The 27,054-nt window shown below is 34.2% G+C and overlaps 1 protein-coding gene across 1 annotated transcript in view; it reads right to left on the bottom strand.

Annotated features, from left to right (window-relative positions):
• RSRC1 (arginine and serine rich coiled-coil 1) overlaps positions 1–27,054 on the bottom strand; it is a 429,365-nt gene that overhangs the window by 211,365 nt on the left and 190,946 nt on the right. The window contains exon 5 of the mRNA XM_088023061.1: positions 11,677–11,713. Within this exon, the coding sequence (XP_087879187.1) occupies positions 11,677–11,713 (37 nt within the window). The remainder of the gene's footprint in view (positions 1–11,676; positions 11,714–27,054) is intronic.

Here is a 27,054-nt window from a genome sequence, read left to right on the forward strand (position 1 = left end):
GAAAGTTTATATTTTAGTTCTCCCCTTTTCAAGAATAAAACTGGGAAGGCAAAAATGAAATTAAATTACTGGAAAAAGTTCATCTGCAACTGTCCCTTGTATATTTTCTATACTAGCCGGGCCCTTTTAATTTTTTCTGAGCTATTATTATATTCTTCTTAGCATAAATATTACTAAAATATTTACAACAAATAAAATAATATTAATATGGTCCCCTACTCAAAAATGATTCTGAATAAAATTTATTTATCTACACATAATTTTATATACACAAACTGTTTATGATTCTCTAGTATAGCAATATATAAGTACATCCTGATAGACCTCAATTAAGTTCATCATCTAAAGTAAGCAGTGTCTTAAACATACAAGACTTTTATAAGTTAAGCATACAAATGTTTTTCTTTCATAAAATCATATATTTGAGGCTAGAAAGAGCCTTAGAAATTATCTAGTGCATACTTCTTACTTTACATATGATCAAATCGAATTCTCTAAAGGTTAAGTACCAGTACTTAGAACCAGTTCACCCAATCCTAAAATAGTGCTTCTGCAGCATGCTGTTAACTTTCTGATTATAAAAAGAAGGAAAAGTAATTTTTTCCTGGGTAACAGTATTCATATATACTCAGTTAGAAGACTATATGTATCCCGATCATGGAAGAAAAGTCATTAATGATTTCCACTGTAAGCTCAAGCTTTCAGCATCTGATTTGGTAGTAAATTCATTCACTGGTCATAACAACTTAAAAAATAAATAAACCTGAATCCCTCCCCCCTTTAAAAAAAATTGTGATGACTTTCCTAAATCATATGCCAATTTACTTTTCTTTCAATTTCAAAACATACTCAATATTTGCAAGAGTAGGTGCTGAGGATACAAAGCTAGAATATTCAATCAAAAGGTATGGTCAGCAAAGAAATAAATTATACTATATGAAATGGTAAACACCAAGATTGAAGATTGCAATATATATCACTCAGTTACATCAAAATTTCAAATTTAAAAATGCTAGCGTATAATAAACCTGAAAAATATTTAAAGATGTCACATGTTCCTTTTCTAATTATTTTTATTTTTTACAAATATCAAACAGGGATCTTCTTTAATAAAGTAACCTATTCCTTCCTCTATTGATCACTGTAAATTTCAACCATAAACCAGTTCTTTCATTTACTATAATCGAGGTAACCCAGAAGTGGCAATAAAACTAACTCTGCACTGACATCTTAAAATACAAATTATGTAGTCCTCAAACTTCCCCTATGAATGCTTGAAATAAAAATGGTAATAACTTCCAATATTTTGACAGATTTCCAGCAAAAACCAGATTCATGTGTCTATTTATGCATACTGTATCAGCACTAAACAAAAAGTGCAAGTCATAAAATATCATTCATACTGTGATTCCATTTTTATAAATAAACAAAAAGCTACATAATATATATGCATTTGTATATCTGGGAAGAGAAAAAGGTATAGAAGGATGGGTATAATTAACATTGGGTTAGTGGTAGAAAAGAGAAGATACATTTTTTTCTTTATCAGTTTTGACCCACTACAAAGAACAATGTATTACTTTATAATTTTTTGAAGTTTATAATAAAATTTTTAAAAGGGAGAGGATGTAGGTAAAGGACAAAATTTTCTCTCAATTCATTGTGATTAGAATTGATATATTGTTTGTAGCAATCTGAAGTAATTTACCTAACTAGAAAAGATTTTTTTCTTTATAATTACGATATACTTGTAGAAAGTCTTATGCTTCTATAAATTTTCACACACTATTTTAACATGTTATGAGTAAAGAGAAATTGAAAGAAGTGAAACAGAGAGGTTATGTGAACTGCTGGAGGTCACACAGTATAATCATATTCTCCTAACCTCCTTGTGCTGTGCTACTCCTAAAGTAAATAGGCTGTGTATGTTAAAGTTAAATACATATGTTATGATTCTGTGGCAAATGGTAATGAGCATAGCCAAATATACCACTGTAGCAAAGACATTCTCCATCTTAACTCCTAATGCTTTGATGGGAGAAACAGAAAATAACAACCCTGTTGCCTCTGCTGCTAGCTCCCTCTCTGCAGTTACAGATAGTAGATCCTGAAAAAGTCATGAAATAACTACCAGGTACCTGGTAGGATTTCCTGCAATGAAGCAGAACCTATAGTGTCTTAAACTACAGTACAAAAAACAAACAAAACAAGAATACAATATTCAGTTATTCTGGTGGTTTCAGGAGAGCCTGACTTTTGGACTTTTGATAATGGGAAGTCAGGGTAAGAGGTGATTTAGTGCACTTGGAATATTTAGTTTTATTCTACAAAACTTTAATAAGCATATGTGCATAAAACTCAGGAAATGAATTTTATCTAGATTAAACATAAATCTGAGACTATTAGTAATATCATCAAAACTGCAGGGCATCTTTATCATCTATTTTCTTTTTTTTAAAGCTAACTGGCCACCATTTTCTCCTGAGACCACTATGTCTTAAAAAAGCAACAACAGATCTTTCTTTGGAAGAGAGGAGATGGAGGGAGCATAGAAAATGGGCCCAAGTTCATGCTGTCCGGATAACTGGGTAATATTTACTAATCATTCATTGAAGGAGCAATTTTTAATAAAATTTTAACTGACCAAAAACAAGTCAGAGAAATGGATCACTGACAATGGCAGTTTCCAACTGGAATGTGAGCCAGTCCCCAGATTTAAGACCTGTAAACTGCCTAAGAAATCATGACAGTAACAGGACATTAACATTTAATCCATATTAAAGGTATTTTAATTTGCACACATTCATCAGACACACTTGTTTGTTAAAAGGAAAGAGAGAAAGATTTATGAAATTGATCTTCCAAAAAGAAAAACTTCATGCTGTTTTATCTCATGATCACAGTTTGAGGAAAGTATCGGTTTTAATATGCACATTTACCCTAAACCTCAAATATATATTGGCTTAGGTGAGAAAAATAAATTAAAATGCTGGGAGGAGAGGGATCTATTATGCTGAAGTCCTTATATGAGGCAATAAATATTTTTCACCAGTGTTTAATAATAAATATATAGACTATATGAGTAATGTCAGTGCATTTTGAGATAACTATATTCTCAAACTCATTTGGACAAATGGCAAAAACGTTTTTTTCAGAACACAGTGGGAAAATATTAAAATAAAACATATTTAAAATGTAACAGATGAAAGACAAGTGATTTTTACAATAGGTTTATAACTTCTGTTCACATTTTTTAGTTCATGTTGTGTATGAACTGAATCCTCAAAAGTATGACAATACTACATAAACTATGTTTATTCTTGTATTAAAAAAAATATTAGTCTGTGAACTAAAATACAGCAGTTTTATTTGCAAGTTCTATACAAAATAGCCTAAAACAAAGAGAAAAGGGCTTTTATTAGAACCAGTAGTGTTACTGATGAGCACCTAATAGCTAGCAATGGGCCCGCCTACATTTCTGGCAAGCAACAACTATATTCTACAAACCACTGATGGATTAAACAAGCTATTAATGATAGTTGCTTTTCAACACTTAAAACGGTCAGACTGTGTTACCTGACCACAAGGACAAGTAGGTCATCACTCTCAAATGTTATACAATATAAGAAACATAAATGAGACCTCTGTGGGGAGAAAAACCCACAGGTATGGCTCCAGAGTTCTTTTGCTATTCAACTATTAATAGAAAGCAAATCCCACTTAAAGTTGTAAACACTTGTAACCCTTTTTACTAAAAGATTTATCATCACTTATTTAATTTTCCACCTAAGACTGAATAAGGTATTATTAGTCCTAGTGTCCAGCTTTAGCCCTGATAGATACAACTTAACATCTGGAATCAAACCCCTCTGTTACTCTTGCAGAGTTAGACGATGAATTTTTTGTTCTTGTATAAACCAGTAGGTGTCCATCTGTCTGGGCTTATGAACACCCAACCAATCATTCATAGGCTGCAAAATCATATTCAATGGGTACATGGGGGAAGCATCTCAATTTTCATCACATGCAGAAGACCTTATCTTCTATAAGACAGAACACATGTCTTTTAAGTCAATGCCTTTCAATGTACCTTTCTTCCTAATGGTTGCTGGACCAGCAGCATTAGCCTCACTTGGGAACTTGCTAAATGAAGAATCTCAAGTCCCACTCTGGACCCAGAGAATCAAAACCTGAGTTTAAACAATATCCCCAGGGGACTCATAAGCACGTTAAAGAGATTGAAGCAAAGACCTAAATTACCCACCCCACCCTACCTCCAATTATTCGACTTTTCAGAAAAATGTACAAGGGGAGCCTTAGAAACATCATACTGATCAGGATAATTCACTTCATTCCCTGCCAACGGAAGCATGGCACAGCAGTCCTTTCAAATTGAAAACAAACTCATGTTTGTTGTTTGAAAGAAAAAACTCACAAACTATTTTGGCCTAAAAAAGTGACAGTTTTTCATATAACTTCACTTAATATATTCTGATCTCAATCCTTCTTCCAAGAGGAGAGGATAGCATTATTTTTTATAGGTTGCTAATAAAACAATAGCTATATTATAATCAAATGACAAGGCTCTAGCTCCTGTATGTTTTTATAATTACAAAGATTAAAATGCACCAAATCCCAATTGACTGCATTAAAAACACTCTAAAAAGTAAATGTTTTAGTCCCCATTTAGTAGTTCAATAAGGGTTACTACTCACTATATTATCTAGAATTTTAAAACATAAGATCATAGAAAAATGTGAAGTCAGATTCCTTTGATGTAAAAGAGGGGAACTTAGAGTTAATCTTCTACACCTTTAGAGCATCATTAATAATTAAAAAAAAAAATAGTCAGGAGCAACATCACCACCTAATAACTACCCACCTCCATTCCTTCAACCCTTCTGTGTTACTGGGGTCCTATCTGAAGGTCTTTAATTTGTATATGATTCTTCCAAATAAAAAGTATTATTTAAGTTCATTATAAAATCTAAGCACAACATGCTAAGCAGTGTATTCACTCATTTTCTCTAAGTCTTTAAATAGATATGGGCACTGAGCTCTTTGAAATGTTTGTGTTTAATTCTGCTGACAATTCCTGTAGGATTCCCGCAGTAGAACTACTCAGGATTCAAGGTCTGCTCAACATTGATTTCCAACATTTTCCATTATGAGTTTCTCTTTGAGGTAAAAATGTTCATACAGCCCTCCCCATCCCTGAGAGTAGTCATAAATTTAGTACATAACTGGAAGCACAAACAAAAATTATCCCCAGAAAAACGATGTACAATGCTAAAATGCCAAAAGAACGAACACAGACCTACACTTTGGCTGTTACCACAGCACCAGCTAGAGGGAAGGGGCTTGAAAGTGAGTGGGACCAAAAGGGCAGTCTTGGGAAGTATTGCTCTGGGAGAAAATCAGATTAATATATGACAGCGACAAGAGGAAAGTAAGAAGAAACAAATGGCTAAACAGAAATAAGACATGCCAACCCCTTCATCCCTGCCACACCCACCATCATCCATTAAAGAAACCACATTTGCTTTACTGCAGAAGCAGGTACCCTTGAACTAGGAACCATGTCTACAAAATGTCTAGAACTTACAAAAGAAGGAAGGAAAGGAGGGAGAGAAATAAAATCACCTCCCCATAAAGCTACTGTAAGAAGTAGTAAACAGAAAATGCAAATCAAAACATTTCAAGAAATGAAAAATCTCCCCTCAAAATCAACCCAAAGCACAAGGCTTTTTTGGACAAATAACAATAAGAAAACCTAGCATCAGATCTTCAAAAAATAAGAACAGATATAGAAGAAAAATATTTCAGAAATGAAGAATAAATTAGAATGTGTCCAAGGAAGAATAAACTTGAATGAAAATTTAATAAGAAATATTAAATGAAAGCAGGCGAACTACTTCTCAGTTCTTTGAAAACAAAGTAAAGTAGTAAAAAGAGTCAAAGACAGAGAATGAAATAGAAGATGAACAAAGATTTTATATGTAATTATATAGAAATACATATATAACTGGAGTCTCTGAAGAAGAAAACAAAACAATGGAATGGAATTAAGATTTAATTCTATAATCCAAAAACAATTATTTCCAGAAATAAGAAAACTTAAGTCTACATATGAAAAAGCCCAGAAAAATTAGCCAGGAACATCCAACTTTGAGAATCATTCTAGTAAAATAAGAACAATGAAAAAAATGGCAATGCCTCAAGGCAAAAAAAAAAAATCAAATTATACATAAGGGTAAGAAAATAAGGCTAGTGCCACAAATATCAAGAGCAGAATAACGTTTTCCAGAAAGCCAAGGGGAAAAACTGTAAGCCAAGGATTTTATGTCCAGTCAAGCTGTTGCAATCATGTAGCAAAACTATAGAAAAATAGTAATGTTCTAGATTTCAAGGAATACTGTACACAGCAGGCTGTCCTGAGGAATATACTAGTGGGTGAGTTGTACACAAACAGGAGATGATTGGGGAAATATTAGTAAACAAGTTGATGGTAAATATTTAATATAGTTCATTTTAAAGGTGATTCTAAAAAAGGGTGACAGCATGGATAGAATAATAGTATGTAAACATCATATATTCCAACAGAGTAGCAAGAATACAACAAGAAACGGGAGGAAAAGGGGGAAAGCAAAGTACAGTAACAGCACTGGCTATCACAAAGGTTGACAGCTGGGAACTAAGGGATGCCATTTAAAAGATTAAGTAGGAATGAGGGGGAAGAAAGCATTATGCAGTATAAAAGATATAAATATAAAGGTAACCACTAGAACAAAAATGCAAGCCTCCCTAAATTTCATAATAATAATAGCTCTTCAGAGACAATTCTCCATAGGTTCTGCACATCTAGTATCAGCCAATAGCCTTTCTTAAGAACTATCTTTTCAAGGGGCGCCTGGGTGGCTCAGATGGTTCAGCATCTGCCTTCGGCTCAGGTCATGATCCCGGGGTCCTGGGATTGAGCCCTCCGTCGGGCTCCCTGCTCAGCTGGGAGCCTGCTTCTCCCTCTCCCTCTACCATTCCCTCCACTTGTGCTCTCTGGCTCTATCTCTCTGTCAAATAAATAAATAAAATCTTAAAAAAAAAAAAAGAACTATCTTTTCAAATATAACAAACAGTCTTGGAAGATAAAGAATTGCCCCCTGGACCAGAAGACAGTTTTGTTACCAAATTAGGATACTAAAGATAGTATCTTTCTCTTAGGGAAAGTTTGGGCTAATTTTCTGAAGTTCCTTAAAGAACAGAGTCCCTCAGCTATGACACAAACCCACTGGGTATGCAGCATCACCACATGGAACCTGCAGGTCACAGGGAATCTATGTAACTATGTAGTGCCACCTTTGGTGCTGTTAGTAATAAAGAGCTTTGTTTCTGACCCAGAAATCTCATGTCTCCTGCCAGCATCTATTAAAGTATGGGCAGGCATACAAATAGGCTAAAATCTCAGACCCTTAATAAAGAAGACACAGACAAAGACAGAAAGAAACACAGTAAATATAGCGATACAGTAATTAGGGAGTGATTTCCAGGAGAGGAAAAAGCAAAGTACAAAAAAGTATTTATAATATGCTATATTTTATAAGATAGAGGAAATAGGAATAACACACATGTATACATATATATATATATATATACTTAATTATACAAGAAGATGCACAGGAAGCATAAATCCAGAAGTTGAGAAAATTGGCTACCTACAAACGATAGAGGAGAACAAGCTAGAAAGGAAGTGAATGACGCCCTTCTGAGAGATGTACTATGTATAATATTTTGGCTTTGTATAATATTTTGACTTTTGGAAGCATGTTAACATATAGATATCCAAACATATAATTAAATCAACAAGAATGGGGACAAGGGCACCTAAAACTGAATACAAAAAGAAACATGCATGCAATCATATTTCAAATGAATTAGCTAACTACAATCAAGGGGGAAAAGAACTCCTGAATAAATTTGAAATAAACTTTAATAAACCCCCCTGAAATAAATCTTGAACTTTTTGTTAACTTTTACTTTTCATAAGGTATGGTTGTAGCAATTGTGAAACTATTTTACATGTATTATATAATTAAGCAAATGGGTAAATGTATTGGTGTTGTTAGGAGTCACAGTCCTCACTTTGAATGAAGGAAAATACAAATGTGAAATGGGGAACAACAAGGAAGAATTCTGTGGTTTGGATTGGAAGCTGGAGGTCTTAGTACAACTCATAATTTCTTAAAAATACCTAACTATCTAAGTATCTAAGTCTTAAGTATCTACCTACCTACCTACCCACCCACCCACCTATTTATCTAATCTAGGACTGAAAAGTCCTAGAAGTAATGAAATCCCAGAGACAGTGGACATATCACATGTCCAGACCTTGATTCATAAATACCATTTTCCTCTAAAATTAAATGAAATGATTTGAAGAAATAGCTGATTCCATGAGTAGGACAGGGAAGGTTTCAAATGAGCCTGGAACATCTTGTTGTGCCAGAAAATAAGGAGGTGCTTTAAGAAAAGATGGGGTATGTAGAAACAAGCCAAAAGCCATCTTGCAAGGATACTCCCTGGACAAATCTTGGACAATTTGAGTTTCAAAATAAGTAAGAAAAGTAAAGGATCCATGAGTCTTTGCTTACAATAAATAGATAAAACAAGAATAAGGGTGGGCTCTTCTTTAAAATAGAACGCTGGCTACTAAATCTGGGAGGGAGTGGTAGAGTTGGAAAATCTCCATTTACAATCAGGCAAGAATCACCAATGGATGATGGAGCATCAACCTTCAAAGACCCCGTTTAGAACTTTCAACAGACAAAGGCTTTATGGGTAAGAGACAAGTCTGTGAAAAGAAAAATAAAATAGCATTGGGCAGTATAGTAAAAATTTAAGCTAAGAATGGCAAGTTGGACATAGAAAAAAAGAAATGATAGAACAAAGGCCGAATCAAGAGTTTGAGACATTGTGACAAATAAATGAGATCAGCCCTTGGAGAGGTTCCACGGGAATACGGTCCGCTTACCCCACCCTTTTTGCTATCCATGCCTGCTTTTTCCTTTCTAAGGGTTACAGATAACTATATACCAAGAAGAGCCCATAAACAGAATGCAAAGGCAGTATATACAACTATGCTATGTATGTGTCCTTGTGGCAAGTATAACATGCTGCATATGTCATTTTTCTTAGCTTATTTATTTTTATTTTTTTACTTTTAGAAGATTCTACTTTTAATCAATCTCTACACCCAAAGTGGGGTTTGAACCTACAACCCCAAGATCAAGAGTCACATGCTCCAGCAACTGAGCCAGCCAGATGCTCCCTTCTTAGCTTATTTAAATTTATACTTGCTTTTACCCTCTCTTAGAACAATGTTAATTCTCTATGATAATTCAAGTAAATTTGAAAAAAACAAAGACTGAAGGTTAATAAAAAGAAATTAATTCCACATGTGTGGGATGTTCTTAATTTTACACCATATATTTTTAAAGATCAATCTTTTAGAAACTATAATTCTAATTGTATTTAGCTACACAGCCAATTCAAAGAAAGGCTGGATGTGCTAGAAGGCAAGGGTTCTAAGCATCTGCTCAGCTGGAAACTGGAGAGACACAATCCTAAGGAGCCCACAGCTGTTAGACAGACAGGTTTCATTAATGCTCAAACAATAAATTCTTGAGTTCACTTCCCTCTAGGCAGTTGTGAAGACTATCACTGACTTTACTGGACAGTAGTGCACAAGGCAGTATGATCTGTATATAAGTATATATGTAGGATATTATGTTATATATTCATATATTCATGTTATTGCAAATAGTTCACAGTGTGTCAATTTTACAATGTCAACCTATAGAGTCTTTTGAACAACCTAGATAAAATGCATTAAAATCATCCACTTCCCACTACCTGTTGTACTGATCCTAGCTCTCTCATCCCTAAAATGCATTATCTTTGAAATATATTTGATGATGTATATGACCCAGATAAAAATGAAATATAACTTAGGGTCAAGAATAGAAAAGAATAATTAACAATTACTCTTGACTTTAATAAGTAGCTATGCTTGATCAAAGGTTTCAAATAGTTTTAGTTGGAAAATCTTCTTCAACTAAACTCTTATTTTAAAAATTTATAAAATAACTAAAAGTGGAACTACTCCGATTTAAGTGGGTAGTGACAGTCTGGAGTGCCACCTGCTTTGGGGAGCCTTCCTGGCAGCCCAAAGCAGTTAGGAAACCAGTGCTGAATAAGATTGTAAGTAGAGTATAAACGTATTAAAAAGTCACTGTAAATGAGTTCATACTAGTAAATATTAAAAATGTAAATTTTAAACTAAAAAAATTTGATTCATTATTATTTACTGAGGAATATGAAACAAGTGAAAATGAAGTCTTTTTAATAAATAATAATTTACAAGGTAAGTATAAAAGACAGCTCATTTTGGCACAATGGTAGCTGTTCTTCCTTATTATAAGCCCTCAACTGATACTGGAATTTGATGTTTTAGATTAACATTTTTATTCTAATGTCCATATGTCCTAAATATATTATGCCACTAAGAAGTGACAAACAGGGATTCAGGAAATAATTTCTAATAATGAGAATAACAATGTTATTCATTTACTTCTAATCTAGATGAATATATAGTTCAAATATTCTAACTAGGTTGTTATATATTGCTTTTAATAATTAATTTGTATTTTTTAGGATCATTTTTTAAAAGTCTGGGTTTCCTCAGTTTCCTTTAGTTATTGTAAGGAAAACCAAAAATCCCTTCTAACTCTAAAACTACTGTAAGTCAAAGTGAAGCTGCCTCTTGCTACTTTTTGCTTCTGTGGGAGCAAACAAAAGCACATTAATAGTTAACAAAGCTACAATATGATATACGAATGAAGTCTTGCATTACAAAAGTACTTAGATTGTATTTACAAAAGAATCTCTATCATTAATTATTCAACATTTGGATCTGACCAGAAACCAGACCATGACTTTATAATGCTCTGTTTAAATGAACTACTTAATGTTGTAATGAACACTCAAGGCAGGAAGCTAAATGAATTTTGGACCTGGGATAACAAACACTTTTTCTAATATCTTGATCAATGGACAGATTTTAATGTTAAGTCAGTTTGAATTTCATTTGTACTTGAAAAATGTTTACTTAAACCAAAAATTTTGCATCTCAATTATTTTATATTCTAAAACTGAATGTAGTTTAAACCAATGCATTATTCATAAAGCAAAGACATCAGGAAAAACAAAGCTGTGCCCTTCTTTCAAAGCCGTTAAATTGCTAAAACATACCATATTTATGCATGCAATATTTGATTGTGTTTTTCTTAAAACACAAGCTTGTTTTTGTCAAATCAAGATATGCCAAAAATTCTACACCAAACATTTTTGTTTATAATTAAAGCAATCATCAATCCAAGGATTGTCATCCATTTTATTTCATCTCTACATCAAAAAAAAAAGTAATTTAAAAAAAATTTTAAATTCCCTTGAAATGATAAGATAAATGAAAATGTAAGTGCCTTCACATAACAACAGTAAGCTGACCCTTTGGGAAATGGTTGACTTTCTCAATACAAGGTATTCAAAGCTCATTCAAAAGTGTTCATTTAGAATGCAGATATCAAAGATGATGCAAATGTTCAAGAGAAAATTAGAACTTACCAGATGTTCTAATCCAGCTTTGATGTTTCCAGATTCCCTAAAATAGATGAATAAAAGTTCTAAATAGTTGCTAAACAGTTGTCTATGATAATTTACATTTACCTCAAATGCATTTTATAAATCCTTATGATTTTTTCATATCATCTTCACTTAATGTTCACAAGAACACTGTTTTTAAGGACAAAACAATTTCCACCCAAAGGAAACAGATAATTTATTTACATCTAATAATATTACCACTAAAACTGGGATTCCACTAACAGATTGTTTCAGATTTTTCAAAGTCAGCAGAGAACAAAAGGAAGTCAAGTGTACTCTTATTTTACTATTCACACAATATCTATTTATTTCACATTAGCTTTTTCATTAGAGTTTATGTTTTCTCCAACATTTATTACAAAAATGTTCATACAGATTCTATCTACCATCTAGATTCTACTATTGACATTTTACTATATTTGCTTTATCAAATATCCATCGATGCACCAATGATTGCAATTTATATAAAAAATATATACATAAAGAATATCTTTGTGACTATATATCCAAGTAACTACATCTTAACAAATTTTTCCTCGACATTAATTTTATTAACTTAGTGCACACTATAAATCAGGACCTAAGATTGTTGTAGTATTAAAAAACAAAATATCTCCAATGAAGACACAAACATCAAATATCATGATATATTTTAAGTACTTAATTCTTGCCTTTCACTGTAAAAAAAAGACTGCTGATGGAACTAAAAATACAAATAACCATGTCAGTAGCAAAGATAATTTAAATATACATTTGGCAAAATGTGGCAAATAGTTTATTTTTCCCCTAATTTTGGTTCTTATTAATTTAGTAGTGACAAATGGACTTAAAATTTCCTCACTCAGGCCAAGTAGTATTTTAATTTCATCATAAATACCAAGCCTTGTATTTTTAACATGAAAGTATACTTCTACCACATTGCAGAGAATAATTATGAAACATCAAAGAACAGTATTGCATTCATGATATTTAATCTTTCCCTCACACCTCTTTCTTTCTCTAAAGGAGCCCCAAGTTCACTTTTCTTCTATTTCTGTCTCCAATTTTCACTGCCAAAAATATACTTCTGTTTCCTTTGTCTTGCTACACAATCTTTCCAAATCTCCCTATCGTTCTCCCCTTCAGATGTGCTGCCTGAAAACCACATTTCCAACTTTTGCTCTCACTGCCCAGTCTGGCATACTGGGAATAAATTCCAACATCTACTGATCAGCACTCATCTTTAGCCATTCTCTTCTCTACTTTCTGCTCTAGCAATCTTAGCAATACTATATATTCAACACTTGAAAATTTAAGGATTTCTGAAACTCATTCTCTGGATGCAGTCTTAATGACAAACGACAGGAATAAATTGTAACAAGGAATTAGAAAGGCTAATGGGTACATAAATAATTTTTAATTTACTACAAATTTAATGCATTTCCTGGAGCTAGAAGTCAAATAAATCTTTAAGTTTTCACAAGGACCTTCTCATATAGTCACCACGTAATTTAAAATTTAAACAAAAAAAATGCATAGAGTGAAACATCAGACAGTGCAATGCATGTGTATGTGCATTACAGTACAATTGAGTTTTCCTCCCATCCCTGACTCCCTGTTCTCAACCAGATATTAGCTCTTTGTTTGTCCTTCTAAAGATACTCTGTGTGTGTGTGGGTGTGTATGCATGCATGTCTTTCTCCTGTTTTTTTTTTTAAAACCCGAACAGAAGCATACTACATTCACTGTTTTGTCCCTTCTTTTGGCAATCTAACTCAAAAGTTTGCACTATATAATACGAATCTACATCTTTCCCCCGCCATGGCTACACTGTCACACACAATGATTCTTACTAGAAAATAATACTGCAATATAAAAGAACAAAAATGTTCAGATTCAAAGTACAAGTCCATAATTTGAGACCACTAGAATTAGACATGCTTCATCAGAATAGTTTGGATTTTAGAAAGGTAGTAAGACATATACTATGCTGTATGTCATGTAACATTGGCAACAAGGTTTGAAGCAGCATCTCATCATTATACACAACAATAATTCTGAAAGCAACATGAATGTCCACACAAAATGGAATAAACAAAGACTATGAATAACTTCATTTCAGGGTTAGTTTTGCTATTGATTGAGTTTGCCACAAACTTAGGGAAAATCCCCCAGTTTTTTCAGCTATTTGTATTTTGGAATCAAGGATAACAATCTGTTTTTTAAAAAAAATGGGCTGGTTGGACTATTGCTTTGTTATATTTTCAAGTGATTCTTTAAATTAAATGATATTTAGGAAATAGGCATTTTGAACGGTATGCAGGAAAGAAAACTAGACATCGCCCTTGACACAGGCCCTTTCCTCCACCACCAAATGTAAACAAATGTATTCAACCACAGAGTCTTGGGACCTAACATCCGTGATTATCATTTAGAATTAGCCACTTCTTTCTGTCTTCACAGCTACTACTTTAGGTCATCATCTTTTCTCTCCCAGGCTACTACAAAGCCTCCTAATGGGTCCCAATGGCTCTTGCCTTGCCCCATGTTAACGCATTCTCTATAATACAGAAAGATCTTCCTACAATATACACCTGATCATGTCATTTCCTTTTTAAAATACACAATATCCTACTACACTCCATTTTATTCATTCCCTGTTATCTTGCCAAAGCTACAGTGCCAAAAATGTGCCAGCAATAGCCATAAGAAATTAACCTGGCTTCCCTCACTACTGAACCACTCACTCTCTACCTGAAATGCTCCTTTTCTCCCAGCCTCCTCTAGTCTTTCCTCACCTAGCTTACAAACAAAATCAAAACACAACAAAAACAAAATATCCTTCAGGACTCAACCCATACGGGGAAGGAAACCTCCTCCCTTCCTCACAAATGAACTAATCAACTCTTCCCATGTGTTCTCATCACATAATTTATCATGCTGTATTATAAATACCTAATTACTTTCCCAATGACCCCACTAAAATGAAAATTCCTTGAGAACATGGATTATATCTTTAAAATTTTTATATCCCAACACCCAATATAGTGCCTGCATCAGAGTATGTATTCAACTAATAAGGATCTATCTAAACATGAAAACAAGGTGGGATGGAGAATCAGTAGTAACCAGTTCAGGTCTCTGAGTGGTCCTCCCCAGGCCCACTCTCTCTCCAGACCACACGAAGAGCAAGGCAACTCCAACAGCAAGTGGTTGTTTGGGAGGGTAGTACTGGGGGTTGTGTGTACGTGTGTGGTGTGTGGAGTATGAGGACACAGTGGAAAACGTGGCTGATTCAGGCCAGAGTCCAATACTAGAGGCTTTGCACTATAGTTTTTAAATTGTCCCAGGCAAGCACAAGCCAGATCCTAGACTTTTACCTCTCTCCTTAGATTAAAGTTACTAGCCAAGGCAGCTGAATGTTGCAAATAAATAAAAGAGAAGTCCATAGGAAGACCTCTGAGGTGAATAAGCACAGGAATAAAAAACAACAGATGGAGCAACCTCATCCAGAGGAAAGAAAACAGATTGAGCAAGAACATACTATAAGCATAACATCTTTAAAGATAAAAGATTTTTAGAAATTTAATACAAAAAAAACACAGTTATGAAGAGGAATTAATATGAGATAGCAGGTATTAAAAATACAGTAGATTGAAATAAAGAACTCAGAGCCTGAATTGAAAGCACAATAGCTACAGACTGAGAATAAATTGGTGAGCTGGAACACTGGGTGGAACTCTCCCAGAAGGCATAGGAAAGGGATGAAAAGACAGAACAAATAAGAGATGAAGTTAAGGAGAGGAATAGAAGTGTGAACATCTAATAATGGGAACCCTAAAAGGAAAACAAAGACAAAAGAGAATAAATATCTGAAGAAATAATAACAAAAAATTCCCAGATACAGAATTATTCAAATCTTAGACTGAAAGGGTACACAGAGTAGTGAACAGGTTAAGTGAAAATCCACAGCAAAGCATAATATAAGGATTATTAAGAGTGTTACAGATCAAGAACAAAGGCTAAAAGCTTCCAGAATGAACAAGCATACCCCTCCATACAGGAAGAATAACACTGATATGAAACTTCTCAACATTAATGCTAGAGTATAAGATATGTAGCATGAACTTCCAAGATAAAGTGTTAAAGGAAAAGGACTGTGAACCTAGAATTTATATATAGCTAATAAATTTTTAAAGAGAAGGAAAAATAAATTCTCAGCATATAGGGTTGCAGGAATTTCACCACAGAAAGACATTATTTGAAAGAAGTTCTGAGGAATGCAATGCAATGAGAAGAGAAATAAATTCAGGACCAGATAAAGCGAGTAAGGTTGACTTAGAACGTAATTATTATAATCTAAACAATTAGTAACTAAAAAGAAAACTAAAGAAATTTCACCCACTGTGATGTAGAATAAAAATGCCAGAGGAGATTCTCAGGTTGGGTAAGAAACAAAATCCAGTAATGAGTCATTTACAAAGAGATACATTAAACAAAAGGATTCAGAAAAATTTACAAAAAAGGGATAGTAAAAGATATAACCGGGCAAACTTGAACCAAAAGAAAACTGGGGTGGTAAGTTTAATGACAAAATATATTTAAGCCACTCTCCCATCCAAAGAACATATATACGTACACATTTTTTCAGAGAGAGAGATATATATAAAGTGATATTCTTTTCTAGCGTAAGAAACAATAGATCAAGAAATTTTTATGTATATCCAGGTTTGCATATTCCTAAAATGTAATATGTATCATAGTTTGGGACACCAAAGTTTCAGCAAGTTTTTCATGAAAATCAGTTTTCTTTAGTTTTACTTTGGGCAGAAAGGCAAGGAAGAGGGGCCCTCTCAAAACAACACAAATAAAGCATCAGGAGTACATAAACACTACACAAGACAGCCTGATACACAACCCTGGGTTCTAGAGGCAGAATACCTAAACTCAAATTTAAGCTGTACTACAAAATAGCTGCACGAGCTTGTTAATAACCCAACTTCTCTGAGCTAAGACTGTCCACCAATGATGTGAAAAAAGAAAATAATGTATATGAAGGAATACTATAAATACAACAAACTGTAATGTGCTATAGAAATCTGTCATTATAATAGATATTTAAATACGAAAGTCTTAAAGTGGCTATTTTTTTAAATAGAGAGGCAAGATCCAAGACACTGACAGAGGGATCTTGCAACAAATGGTATAAAGCCTGTCCTCTTTAGTGGTCTGTCTCTTGGGTTGTCCCTGTCATGACTTCATCAATATTTGTGCAACTCCTTTTGCCCTGTGCTGAAAGCAGACTTAATTCAATTATAGGTCTCAAAACTGATAAAATTGTCTTGAAGTGGAAAATGGGAAGAAATTATTGGCAAATGAATAAAGATTTGTATCGAACTAACACAGAGGAGTACAGCAGGTCTTTTTTTAATCATTCCCTGTCTTAAATCTTCTGGGAACCATGAGTTTCCCTTCCCCTCATGCAGCACATCGATTTCTGAATTAGACTGCAATATTAAATAATTAATATACTTGCCATGATTGATGTTTTGCATTAGTTGAATATTAGGTTATCAATCAAAATCCACTTGGTTTAATGTAATAATATTGAAAAAGTGTCATGGGCTGTTCATCCAATTTGTAGTTGAGGCAGCACAGATAGTAATGCTGGCATTACACGAGGCTCTAAAGCAGGAAATGCAGTGGCTCAACATGTTATGAGGCAGACATTTTGAAACTAACTGGGACAAGGCTGAGGTTGTCCTAAATAAACCCTGTGGCACCTGTCAGTTTCAATGTTAGGTCTCTTTCCAGGAGAAAGATGGCATGCAACAATCATAACATGGCAGGCAAGAAAAATTTTAAAAAGGATACTATTTTAACTTTGTGGCAAACATTTCATTATTTTGCCAAAGGAAGCATGTTCTAAATCCAGAAACTGTTGCTATGATAAAGCTTATATCCCCCGCTTAGGAAATTTCCAAACAAATACACTAAGATTTTTCAGAACTAGTCTTACTAGGAAGAGATCCACTTTTTTTGTTTGTTTGTTTTTCGTATGGGAACAATATTATACCAAACTGATCATTCAGGTTTTATAATGGTCTAAGGGAATCAGGTCAAGGAGTCACAATTAACAATAGTATTTATTTTTTAAAAACTCTATTCCTTCTGATGAAGGCATTCTCCTTCGTTCTCAGTATTTTGCATGTATACTTGAAAAATATGAACTTAATTTTTTTTAAAGAGCAAGCCAAAATCCAGTGGGTATTTAGTTATAAAATACTCGGAAACTATAATGAAGGTAACTAACTAAAGTAGCATTAAAGTATCATTTCATTGACCAAATCTTTAAGAAATAAAAGATTAAATATATTTATAATTCGTAATGCATATGTATTATCCCATATAAAACGTGCACACACATAGACATTATGCAAAACAGGGTAACTCCTAAATAAAAAATTTACAGTTTTTTTTGATCATGAACTAAGTATATTATTCACTTTTAAAAGTTTACTATGCTTCAGTTTCCTATAGCCATAAGAGATTCTTATCAAAATTAATTTATCATCTCTTTCATAAAGCAAAAATCTACGTGAGTTTGTTTTTTACATAATGGCAGACAAGGTTTTTTAAAGCCTGAGTTATAAATTATAAAAGTATCTATACCTCCCATCTCAAATAATCATTGATAAACTTTTACATGTATATGTTACGTACTATATGTTATTAATGAAAAATTTGGTAATATATAAATAAGAAGAACATGGATTCAAATTCCAACTCTACTACTTACTAAATAACTTTGTCAAGTTATAGATCTTCTCTAATTTTTCCATTCTTAAATTCAAATAAAGGATTAAAAAGATAATCAGCATATGTATGTATATATACATATATACACAGAAGTCACTCAGTAAATACTGATTCAATATGACAGACTAATCATGAACCAATTAACTGCACTCCACTTTCAAAACCAAGAAATATCTTTATAGATGTTAGCTTTTTAAGTCACCTTAAAATTGGTTTCAACGGTAGTACCTATTCATGAAAGTCAGTCTACTTTTCACATAACAGACACATATAAAAGGCTTAGCCCAATGGCTAGTAACCAATAAAAATACCATGTATATCCTGGCATAAGCACATTCTAATATCCTGATAGCTTTGAAAGGAGCAGAATGATAACATGTGTTGAAAAAGTAAGCAAAAATAATTTCTCAATTATCTGATGCTTTTTACATTTCATTCCCAATAAGAAACAAACAGATGGGGTGCCTGGGCAGTTCAGTCGTTTAAGTGTCCAACTCTTGATTTCTGCTCATGCGATGATTTCAGGGTCCTGAGTTCAAGGCCCCGTGTAGGGCTCCGACTGGGCATGAAGCCTGCTTAAGATTCTCTCCCTCTGCCCCTCCCCCTCTCTCAAAACCAACCAAACAAACCAAAGAAACATACAGAATATCAGCTCTAAGTTCCAAAAAGATCTTTCCAGAATTCTCAATTTCAACGTACCAGGTTTGGTTAGAATTCTCAACATTTTTCTCCTGACTGGAGACTATCTTGCAAATCACTGGCTCTAAAGATATATTCTTATGTTACCACAATTCAGAATGATAGTTTTCAGATATTTGTATTTTACAAGTAGGTTTTTTATCTGACTGATTATTATTTGCAATAAATTCTGCTTTAGAACTTACAAATCATTTTCACAAACAAATGTGGCATGGTTACTGAATTTTACATGTACTATTCTCTTTAGTTAGTTTGTGAGTCTTAGTTTATGAGTGATGGACATTAAGGAGGGCATGTGATATAATGAACACTGGGTATTATAGAAGACTGATGAATCACAGACCTGTACCTCTGAAACCAATAATACATTATATGCTAATTAACTGAATTTAAATTAAAAAACAAACAAACAAACTCCAGGACTGCAAGGGGAAAAATAAAGAGTCTCGTTAGTTTTACAAATATTAGTGAGCATTCACTAACCATATTAAACAGCTAAGGACATATAATACACACTGAGCTTACTGCGATGAGAAGCTGAACACTTAAGTTGGTATACATCAATTAAGCCATTTACAGTCATTCAGGTAAACAGGTTCTGAAGTTAACGGAAATGGTTGACAAAGGAAAGAAAAGAGATTTCAATATTTTTGCAGTTGTGTTCTAGATAACAGTTTCAGAAGAAGACAGAGTGAGAAAATTCATCACCAACAGATCTGCTCTAAAGAACAGCTAAAGCAATGCCTCAGATACAAAGGAAATTATACCAGAAAGAGACCTGGAACATCAAGAATGAAAAACAAGAGAAATTTATTTACTGAGCACCCTTATACCTATCTCCACAATAAATTCTGAGTAGATAACAGAACAGTAACAGTCACATAACCAAACATCATTAACAAAGAGTACAAGTATTAAGATATGATATCTATGCCTTAGATATTTAAAACAGTGTTGTCAAACCAAGACTATTAAATGAAATAGTTAATGTCCATGCCAGGCAGGGAAAATGCATGTGAACATGCTACCTATTTGCTATTTCTCACACGCAGGATTAACATTCATAATCAATAACAACCCTCTTTCCCACTGAGGCCAGACACAGCTCAAGGATCTTTCTCAACACTATACTCTAAGGAGTAATTGCCAATTGTCTTGAGTTAACAAGTGAGATGCAACCCATTAACCACCACTCCCTTCAATGCATGTTCTTGACCCACCTCAAGTTCAGAAAAAGGAGAAACTGCCATATGTGTTAGAGTGGTTGGGAAATATTTCAAAGAGGTGGGTAATTTTAGCTGGATCCTGGAGGAATGATTGCATTTGAGCAGACTAAGTAAGTAGAAAAGAAGAGGCAGGAAGAGTGAGCCCACATAACCTGGTAGAGGTCAAGTAAGGTGAGTCATCTGCCCAGAATAGGTACATGAAAAGTCTTTAATTTTATTTATTTTTTTAAAGATGTTATTTATTTTTGCAAAAGAGAGTGAGCACGAGAGAGCACGAGAAGCACAAATGGGGGTGAGGGACAAAGGGAGAAACAGACTCCCCACTGATCAGGGAGCCGAATGTGGGACTTGATCCCAGGACCTTGCCATCATGACCTGAGCCAAAGGCAGATGCTTAACTGACTGGGCCACCCCGGCACCCTGACCTGTTAAGTCTTTAATTTTAAATAATTGTTATTTTGTAAGTTTTCAGGGCCATCATGTACAATTGTGCATGTTGTTCATTATAGAGAAAAAAAGGAAAAAAAACCCTAATGGGCAGTGGCAGCTAAAAGCTCTATGCATCCAAGCAGTGAAACCTAGTGTGGTACTGCATCCACAGGAAGAAGGGACATCTTTTCCTAATATGCACAAACGTATCATATGGGCTAGCAGCAGCCCTGCAAAAAAATAAATGCTTACTGTAGAAAAATTCAAAATCACATCTGGTTCTAATAAAGAAGAAAATAAAGATCACCCAAAATTCCATCAGCCAACATAATATCTCAACATGTTTTATTTTTTTCTTCATTCTTATGAATATACACAAATACACTTACTTTTTTCTTACAAAAATGGGATGATCATTGACTTCTGCTATGTAGCTTCAATTACTTCACTACTTAATTATGTATTATAAGCAGCTTCTCAGGTGCTAATAAATTTATATATAATATTTTTACTGTTTACCTACTATTCTTTTTTTTTAATTTTTTATTGTTATGTTAATCACCATATATTACATCATTAGTTTTTGATGTAGTGTTCCATGATTCATTGTTTGTTCATAACACCCAGTGCTCCATGCAGAATGTGCCCTCTTTAATACCCATCACCTGGCTAACCCATCCCCCTACCCTCCTCCCCTGTTTACCTACTATTCTGCTCATAGATGTATAAGTTAACTTCTCCATTATTGTTGGACATTTGGTTTGTTTCAGATTTCTAACTCTAAATAAAACTGGGGTGTAAAAATACAATAACATAATTAGATTTAAAAATCACTTATGAATTTTATGTAATGTTAATTTCACTTGGAGGAATGGGGTTAAATAATTTTTAAAAGGGGAAATAAATCAGTGCATTTCACCTCTAGTACTTAAATAATTTAAACTTATATATTTATTATATTTATATAAACATAAGTTGTATTTACATATATTTATATATAAATATTTATATAATATATTATATAAATATAAACTGTATTTAAACAATTTAAAGTTTAAAGTTTCATTATCATTATATTTTAAATTTCAATACAATTAAAAATAAACTTCTGCTTTCAAGAAAGTCCATTATTATAACATTGTATCCCAACAACTTCATAAAAGCAGTATCTATCTATAATCCCAAATAAAAAGTAACAAATACATATAAATTTCTATGAATGTCTTCAGCTGAGAGAAAATGCAACATGAGTATATTTTTCCTGAGAAAAGCAAATTTTCAATAATTAGAAACTGATTATTCAATTCTTCAAGTATTAACATCTTTTGATGCTTTTTGTCTTCCTTGTGATGGTCTCCTATGTAACTACACTGATACTCTAGCAGGAAACAAAAAACTAAAGTGTGACTCTAAGCAGGTAAATACCTAATAGTGCTAGGAAATAAAACTCCTAAAATCCTTTCTTTGTTTAATGAATAAAAATAAACAACTCAGTCTAGAATTCAAGATTCTTGCTCAAATCAAACGATTTGGCATTTCCTAAAGACCTCTTTGCCCTTCCCAGCACTTAAATCTTTGATCACATTATTTGCCTACGTAAACTGACCTCCTCATAAATTCTACCTCTGAGGAAATGAAACAGTATATGCCAAGCACTGTAGAAAGTGCTTTACATGAATTAGCTCATGTAATCCTTATAACTTAACTACAAAACTTAAATGAGATCACTGAGGCTGAGAGAATTTAGGCAGATCACACAGTACACCCTCCCTGCTAGTAAAAGGTAGATTTTTTTTTTTTAAATATTTTATTTATTTATTTGACAGAGAGAGAGAGACAGCAAGAGCAGAACATAAGCAGGGGGAGTGGGAGAGGGAGAAGCAGGCTTTCCGCGGAGCGGGGAGCCTGATGCTTGGCTTGATCCCAGGACCCTGGGATCATGACCTGAGCCTAAGGCAGATGCTTAAGGACTGAGCCACCCAGGCGCCCCTAAAAGGTAGATCTGAAACCAAGCAGCCAGAGTTCATTGCCCAAGTTTTAATCAAGAGAGAATTTATTACTGTCAATCTCTAAACAATGAAACAAGATTCTACAATATTCTCCTACTCCTTAATTGGCACCATGATTGGAAAGGAGGCTGCAAAGGGGTGAGGACTTAAGTAAAATGAACACTGACCCTTAATGATTGGCTAGTATTTGCCAGGTGCCGAGCCTTTTCATCTATTTATAATCACATTAAATTCTCATGATATTCACAAAAAGAAAAATATTAGAGCGCCCAGATCAGCAAGATAAAACTAAATGCCATTTTTCACCTAGCAAACACAGATTAAAATGAATGATAATGTTTCCAGTGTTGGCAATGGTGTGTGGAATCAGGTACCCTTATATCCTACTGATGAGAGCAGAAAATAATACAAGTTTTCCAAAGGGCAATGGGAGAATGTTCAAATTCTTAATAATACACATAAAGTCTTTGACCTAATGGTTCTACTTCTCTGGGTTTATCTCAGCGATACATTCAAAAGATATTAATCAGTCTGTTGTATTTAATACAAAACAAAAAAATTGGGGAAAACTCAATGCCCAATAATGGCAAACTATGAAATAAAATATGATAATATCCACAGAACAGAAAAACATATAGCAATTAAAATTATGATGTAGTTGTATACGTCCATGAAAATGTTCTTATGGCATATTAAATTTTAAAAAAGAACATATTACAGAATTATATGTCAGAGTTGCTAAAAAAAAGTTATATACATACATTTGTACAGTGTCAGTACATTTGTGTATATATCTGTGTATAACTGGAAAGTTATAAACCAAAATGTCAACAGTAGTCAACAGTGGGATTCTGAGTGATGTTTATGTTCATTCTAATTCTCTTACATGTCTTCTAAACTTTCCTCCATGAAAACACATTACTGTCAGTCCAATTAAAAAAATAAGTATTTAAAAAAAATCCCTACAGCTACTCTGAGGTGTATTATCCTCATTTTGTAAATAAGGGCTCTGCAGCTTAGGGCAAGAAAGTAACTTGCTAAAATGGCCAAAACTGCTCTATCTGAATCCAAACCTCACACTTTTTTTTTTTTTAACAATGGAAACACTACCTGCTGTTTTAGATAAAATAAGGCTAGATCTATATTTGGCCCACACTTTTCCTGTTCTATACACGCTTGTAAAACTTTCTCATAAATTACCTTTGTACACGCCTATTAACCTTCAGTGTTCTCTTTAAAGATTCAAGTCTACGATTTTGTTAATTTTTATACCAACTACAGTGTTTAATAATAATAGAATCTTCCTAAATTCAGTACATGATTATATAAGATACAGACGAATTCAATTTAAAGTCAGAGAATGTGAAACTGGAACAGAGATAATAAACATATTATGGCCACAATGCATGAGACAAATGAAAATGGTGAACCTTTCAATAATTGATCCAGATTGGTCCAAGCTCTGCCATATTCCCTTCCTTCCCACTTTGTATTAGTTTTGGTTCCCATCACTTTACACCAAAACTCTTCCAATACTCTTCTCCCTAACAATGTCTTCATATCCCAAGTTGATGTTTCTGTTTATAACGTACAATATCTGCCTAATAGTTTTCCACTACTATCCAAAATGTACCTCTTCTCAGACCAGTTCATTATTACCTCCATGATTTTGTTCATGCATTTACCTACCTAAAATGGTCATCTCTTCCTCACTACGCCTTTAAATTCTAAATATTTATTGTGCAAGAACCAACTCCCATTTCTGCTATGTTCATAATAATTTCACACATCTCTAAACTTATAGTCATTCCTTGACATTCAGTGGGTAAGTTTTAGGAACTCTGAAATAGCCTTAGTTATGAAAGCGATAATGTATGTAAAGTGCTTAGCAGATTATAGTTAGCATATACTACTAATTATTGTCAATATCATTATTACTATGCAGACACTCCATGAGCACTGCTCAATACATTATAACCAGAAGGAAACAAAGCCACTCTTGAGATACAATGCTGAGAAGTCAGCTGGCCTCATTTACGAGCTAAGTGAAAGGACTCCTGCACAACATCCTCACAGAGCCTATGCTTTAACATTATGCCAGAAGAAAATTACAAAACTCACATGCAATGGGCCATATAAGCCCTGTTTGAATAGAAAGGATATCAAATCTGTGGTTACCAACTGCACCGCCCTTATAGAAAATTCTCCATAGGCCAGTACTTAATACTCAGTAATCATCTGATGTGGCTTCTATGTATGTATCCATTGCCCAGGCTAATTGTTTAAGTAAACTTTTTGTTACCACACGAAGCTTTTGATAACCTTTCTGATACGCATGGATTCTTGTTGTAGAATGGCAATCAAACCTTAACTTTCCCAAAAGATAAAAGTCTTTTGGTCTTGGAATATGATAAAACAATTTTGTTTACATATCACTAATATTAGCTAATGTTCATAAAATTAGAATTGGAAAGTCTCAGGAAAAGAAGAAAAAGTAAATAACACAACAAAAGATTACAAATGCTATGTTAGCCTTCTAAATTTATGAGGCTATGGGGTGAAGGACTTGGAGGGACAAGAGGGATGGAAGCTGTGGGTAGGAGAGTCCCGGAAATACTTCAGGGAGGTGGTACTGGAGGTTCCTTCTAACAAGGCCACCCCACCACGTGGGCTCTGGAATCAGCTCCTCTGGCTTCTTCAAGGACCTTCAATTATCTGTTCTTTTTCCCCTGCCCTGGACTGCTACTATGGAACAATCAGAGCTTGAGGTGGTTAATTAAGACCAACAAGTCAAACCGAAAGTAACAATCAAACTTGTATTCGCTTACGCTTGTAACAGTGCCAAGCAAGAAGGAGCATTTGCTTCCTAATGGTCCACTTATCCCTTGAAGAACAGCACTGGCAAGGATCAGGTAGATGCAGTACAGGCAAGTGGGAATAGGGGGCTGAAATGGAGGGGAGGGGGACTCACCTCACTGCTGAGAAGCCCCAACTCCTGCCTCTTTATGGACCAGTGGACCATGGGGAGGCAAAGAGGGAAGGACTAGGAATGGAAAAGTACTGAATCGCAGTGGAGAAAACTGCCACAAATCCTAATTAAGGAAGACTCTGGATGGAAGCACCTGGCCTAGAAATAGAAATGCCTATGGCTGGGTCTGAAAGATCACACAGAGGGCTTTGGCCTGGAGTCGGCTTCCTCAGACACCATCCTACTAATTTCTCTGCTTCCCTAAGTCAACGTGTTGGAAAAACTTTATACACACTATGTCTCCACATTCCTACCTCCCATCACATCCCCAAATTACTCTTCTTAAATCATTAGCATTTTCCGTGTTACCCAATCAATTTTATATTATCCTTCTCTTTATACACTTCTCAGAAGCATTTGTTATTGTTGACTCTCTCTTGCATACCCTCTCCTCACCTGTCTTCTATGACATTACATTATTCAGGCTTTCCACATTTTTTCTCAAAAAATGACTCGAGTCTCCTTTGTGGGTTCATGCTCCTCTCTTCAGACATCAAAGATTAGAGCTTCTCAAGGCTCATTCCCAGGCCCTCATTTTGTGTGATACTTTCTTCCTAATCTACCATGTCCTTATGCATAGTGTAATATCAATCTATAGGTAAATGATTAAAAAAAAAAAGTATAGTCTTCAGAGGCTCCAGATCCATTTATCCAGTTGTCTATCTGCTATCTCTATTTGGCTGTCTCAAAAATCCAAAACAAAAAACAAAAATTTATACTCAATGCGTCAAAAACTGAACTCTTAAATTCCTCCTTCAAAGATGATGCTTTTCAGTATTTCCTGTTTCAGAAAGGAGTCCCATCATTCATCCTGTCGCTCAAGCCAAAAACCTGGGAGTCCACCTCCTTCCTTTCTTCTCTCTGTTCCTACCTGTATAATCTGTCACTAAGTCCTACTGATTCTACCTCTTAAGTAACCCTAGACACTATCTGTCTCTACTTATATAAACTGCTGTCATCCTAGTCCAACTACCATTACCTTTGGCCTAGTCTCGTCCTCATGCCCTTGTAATTATTTTCCCCACGTCCACTATTTTTTTTTTAAGATTTTATTTATTTATTTGACAGAGACAAAGCGAGAGAGGGAACACAAGCAGGGGGAGTGGGAGAGAGAGAAACAGGCTTCCCGCTGAGCAGGGAGACCAACGTG

Source organism: Eumetopias jubatus, unplaced genomic scaffold (genome assembly GCF_037043125.1).
Source record: "Eumetopias jubatus isolate StellerSeaLion01/CBP00866 unplaced genomic scaffold, mEumJub1_p1.0 scaffold_1, whole genome shotgun sequence".
In the NCBI taxonomy this organism is placed as follows: Eukaryota; Metazoa; Chordata; class Mammalia; order Carnivora; family Otariidae; genus Eumetopias; species Eumetopias jubatus.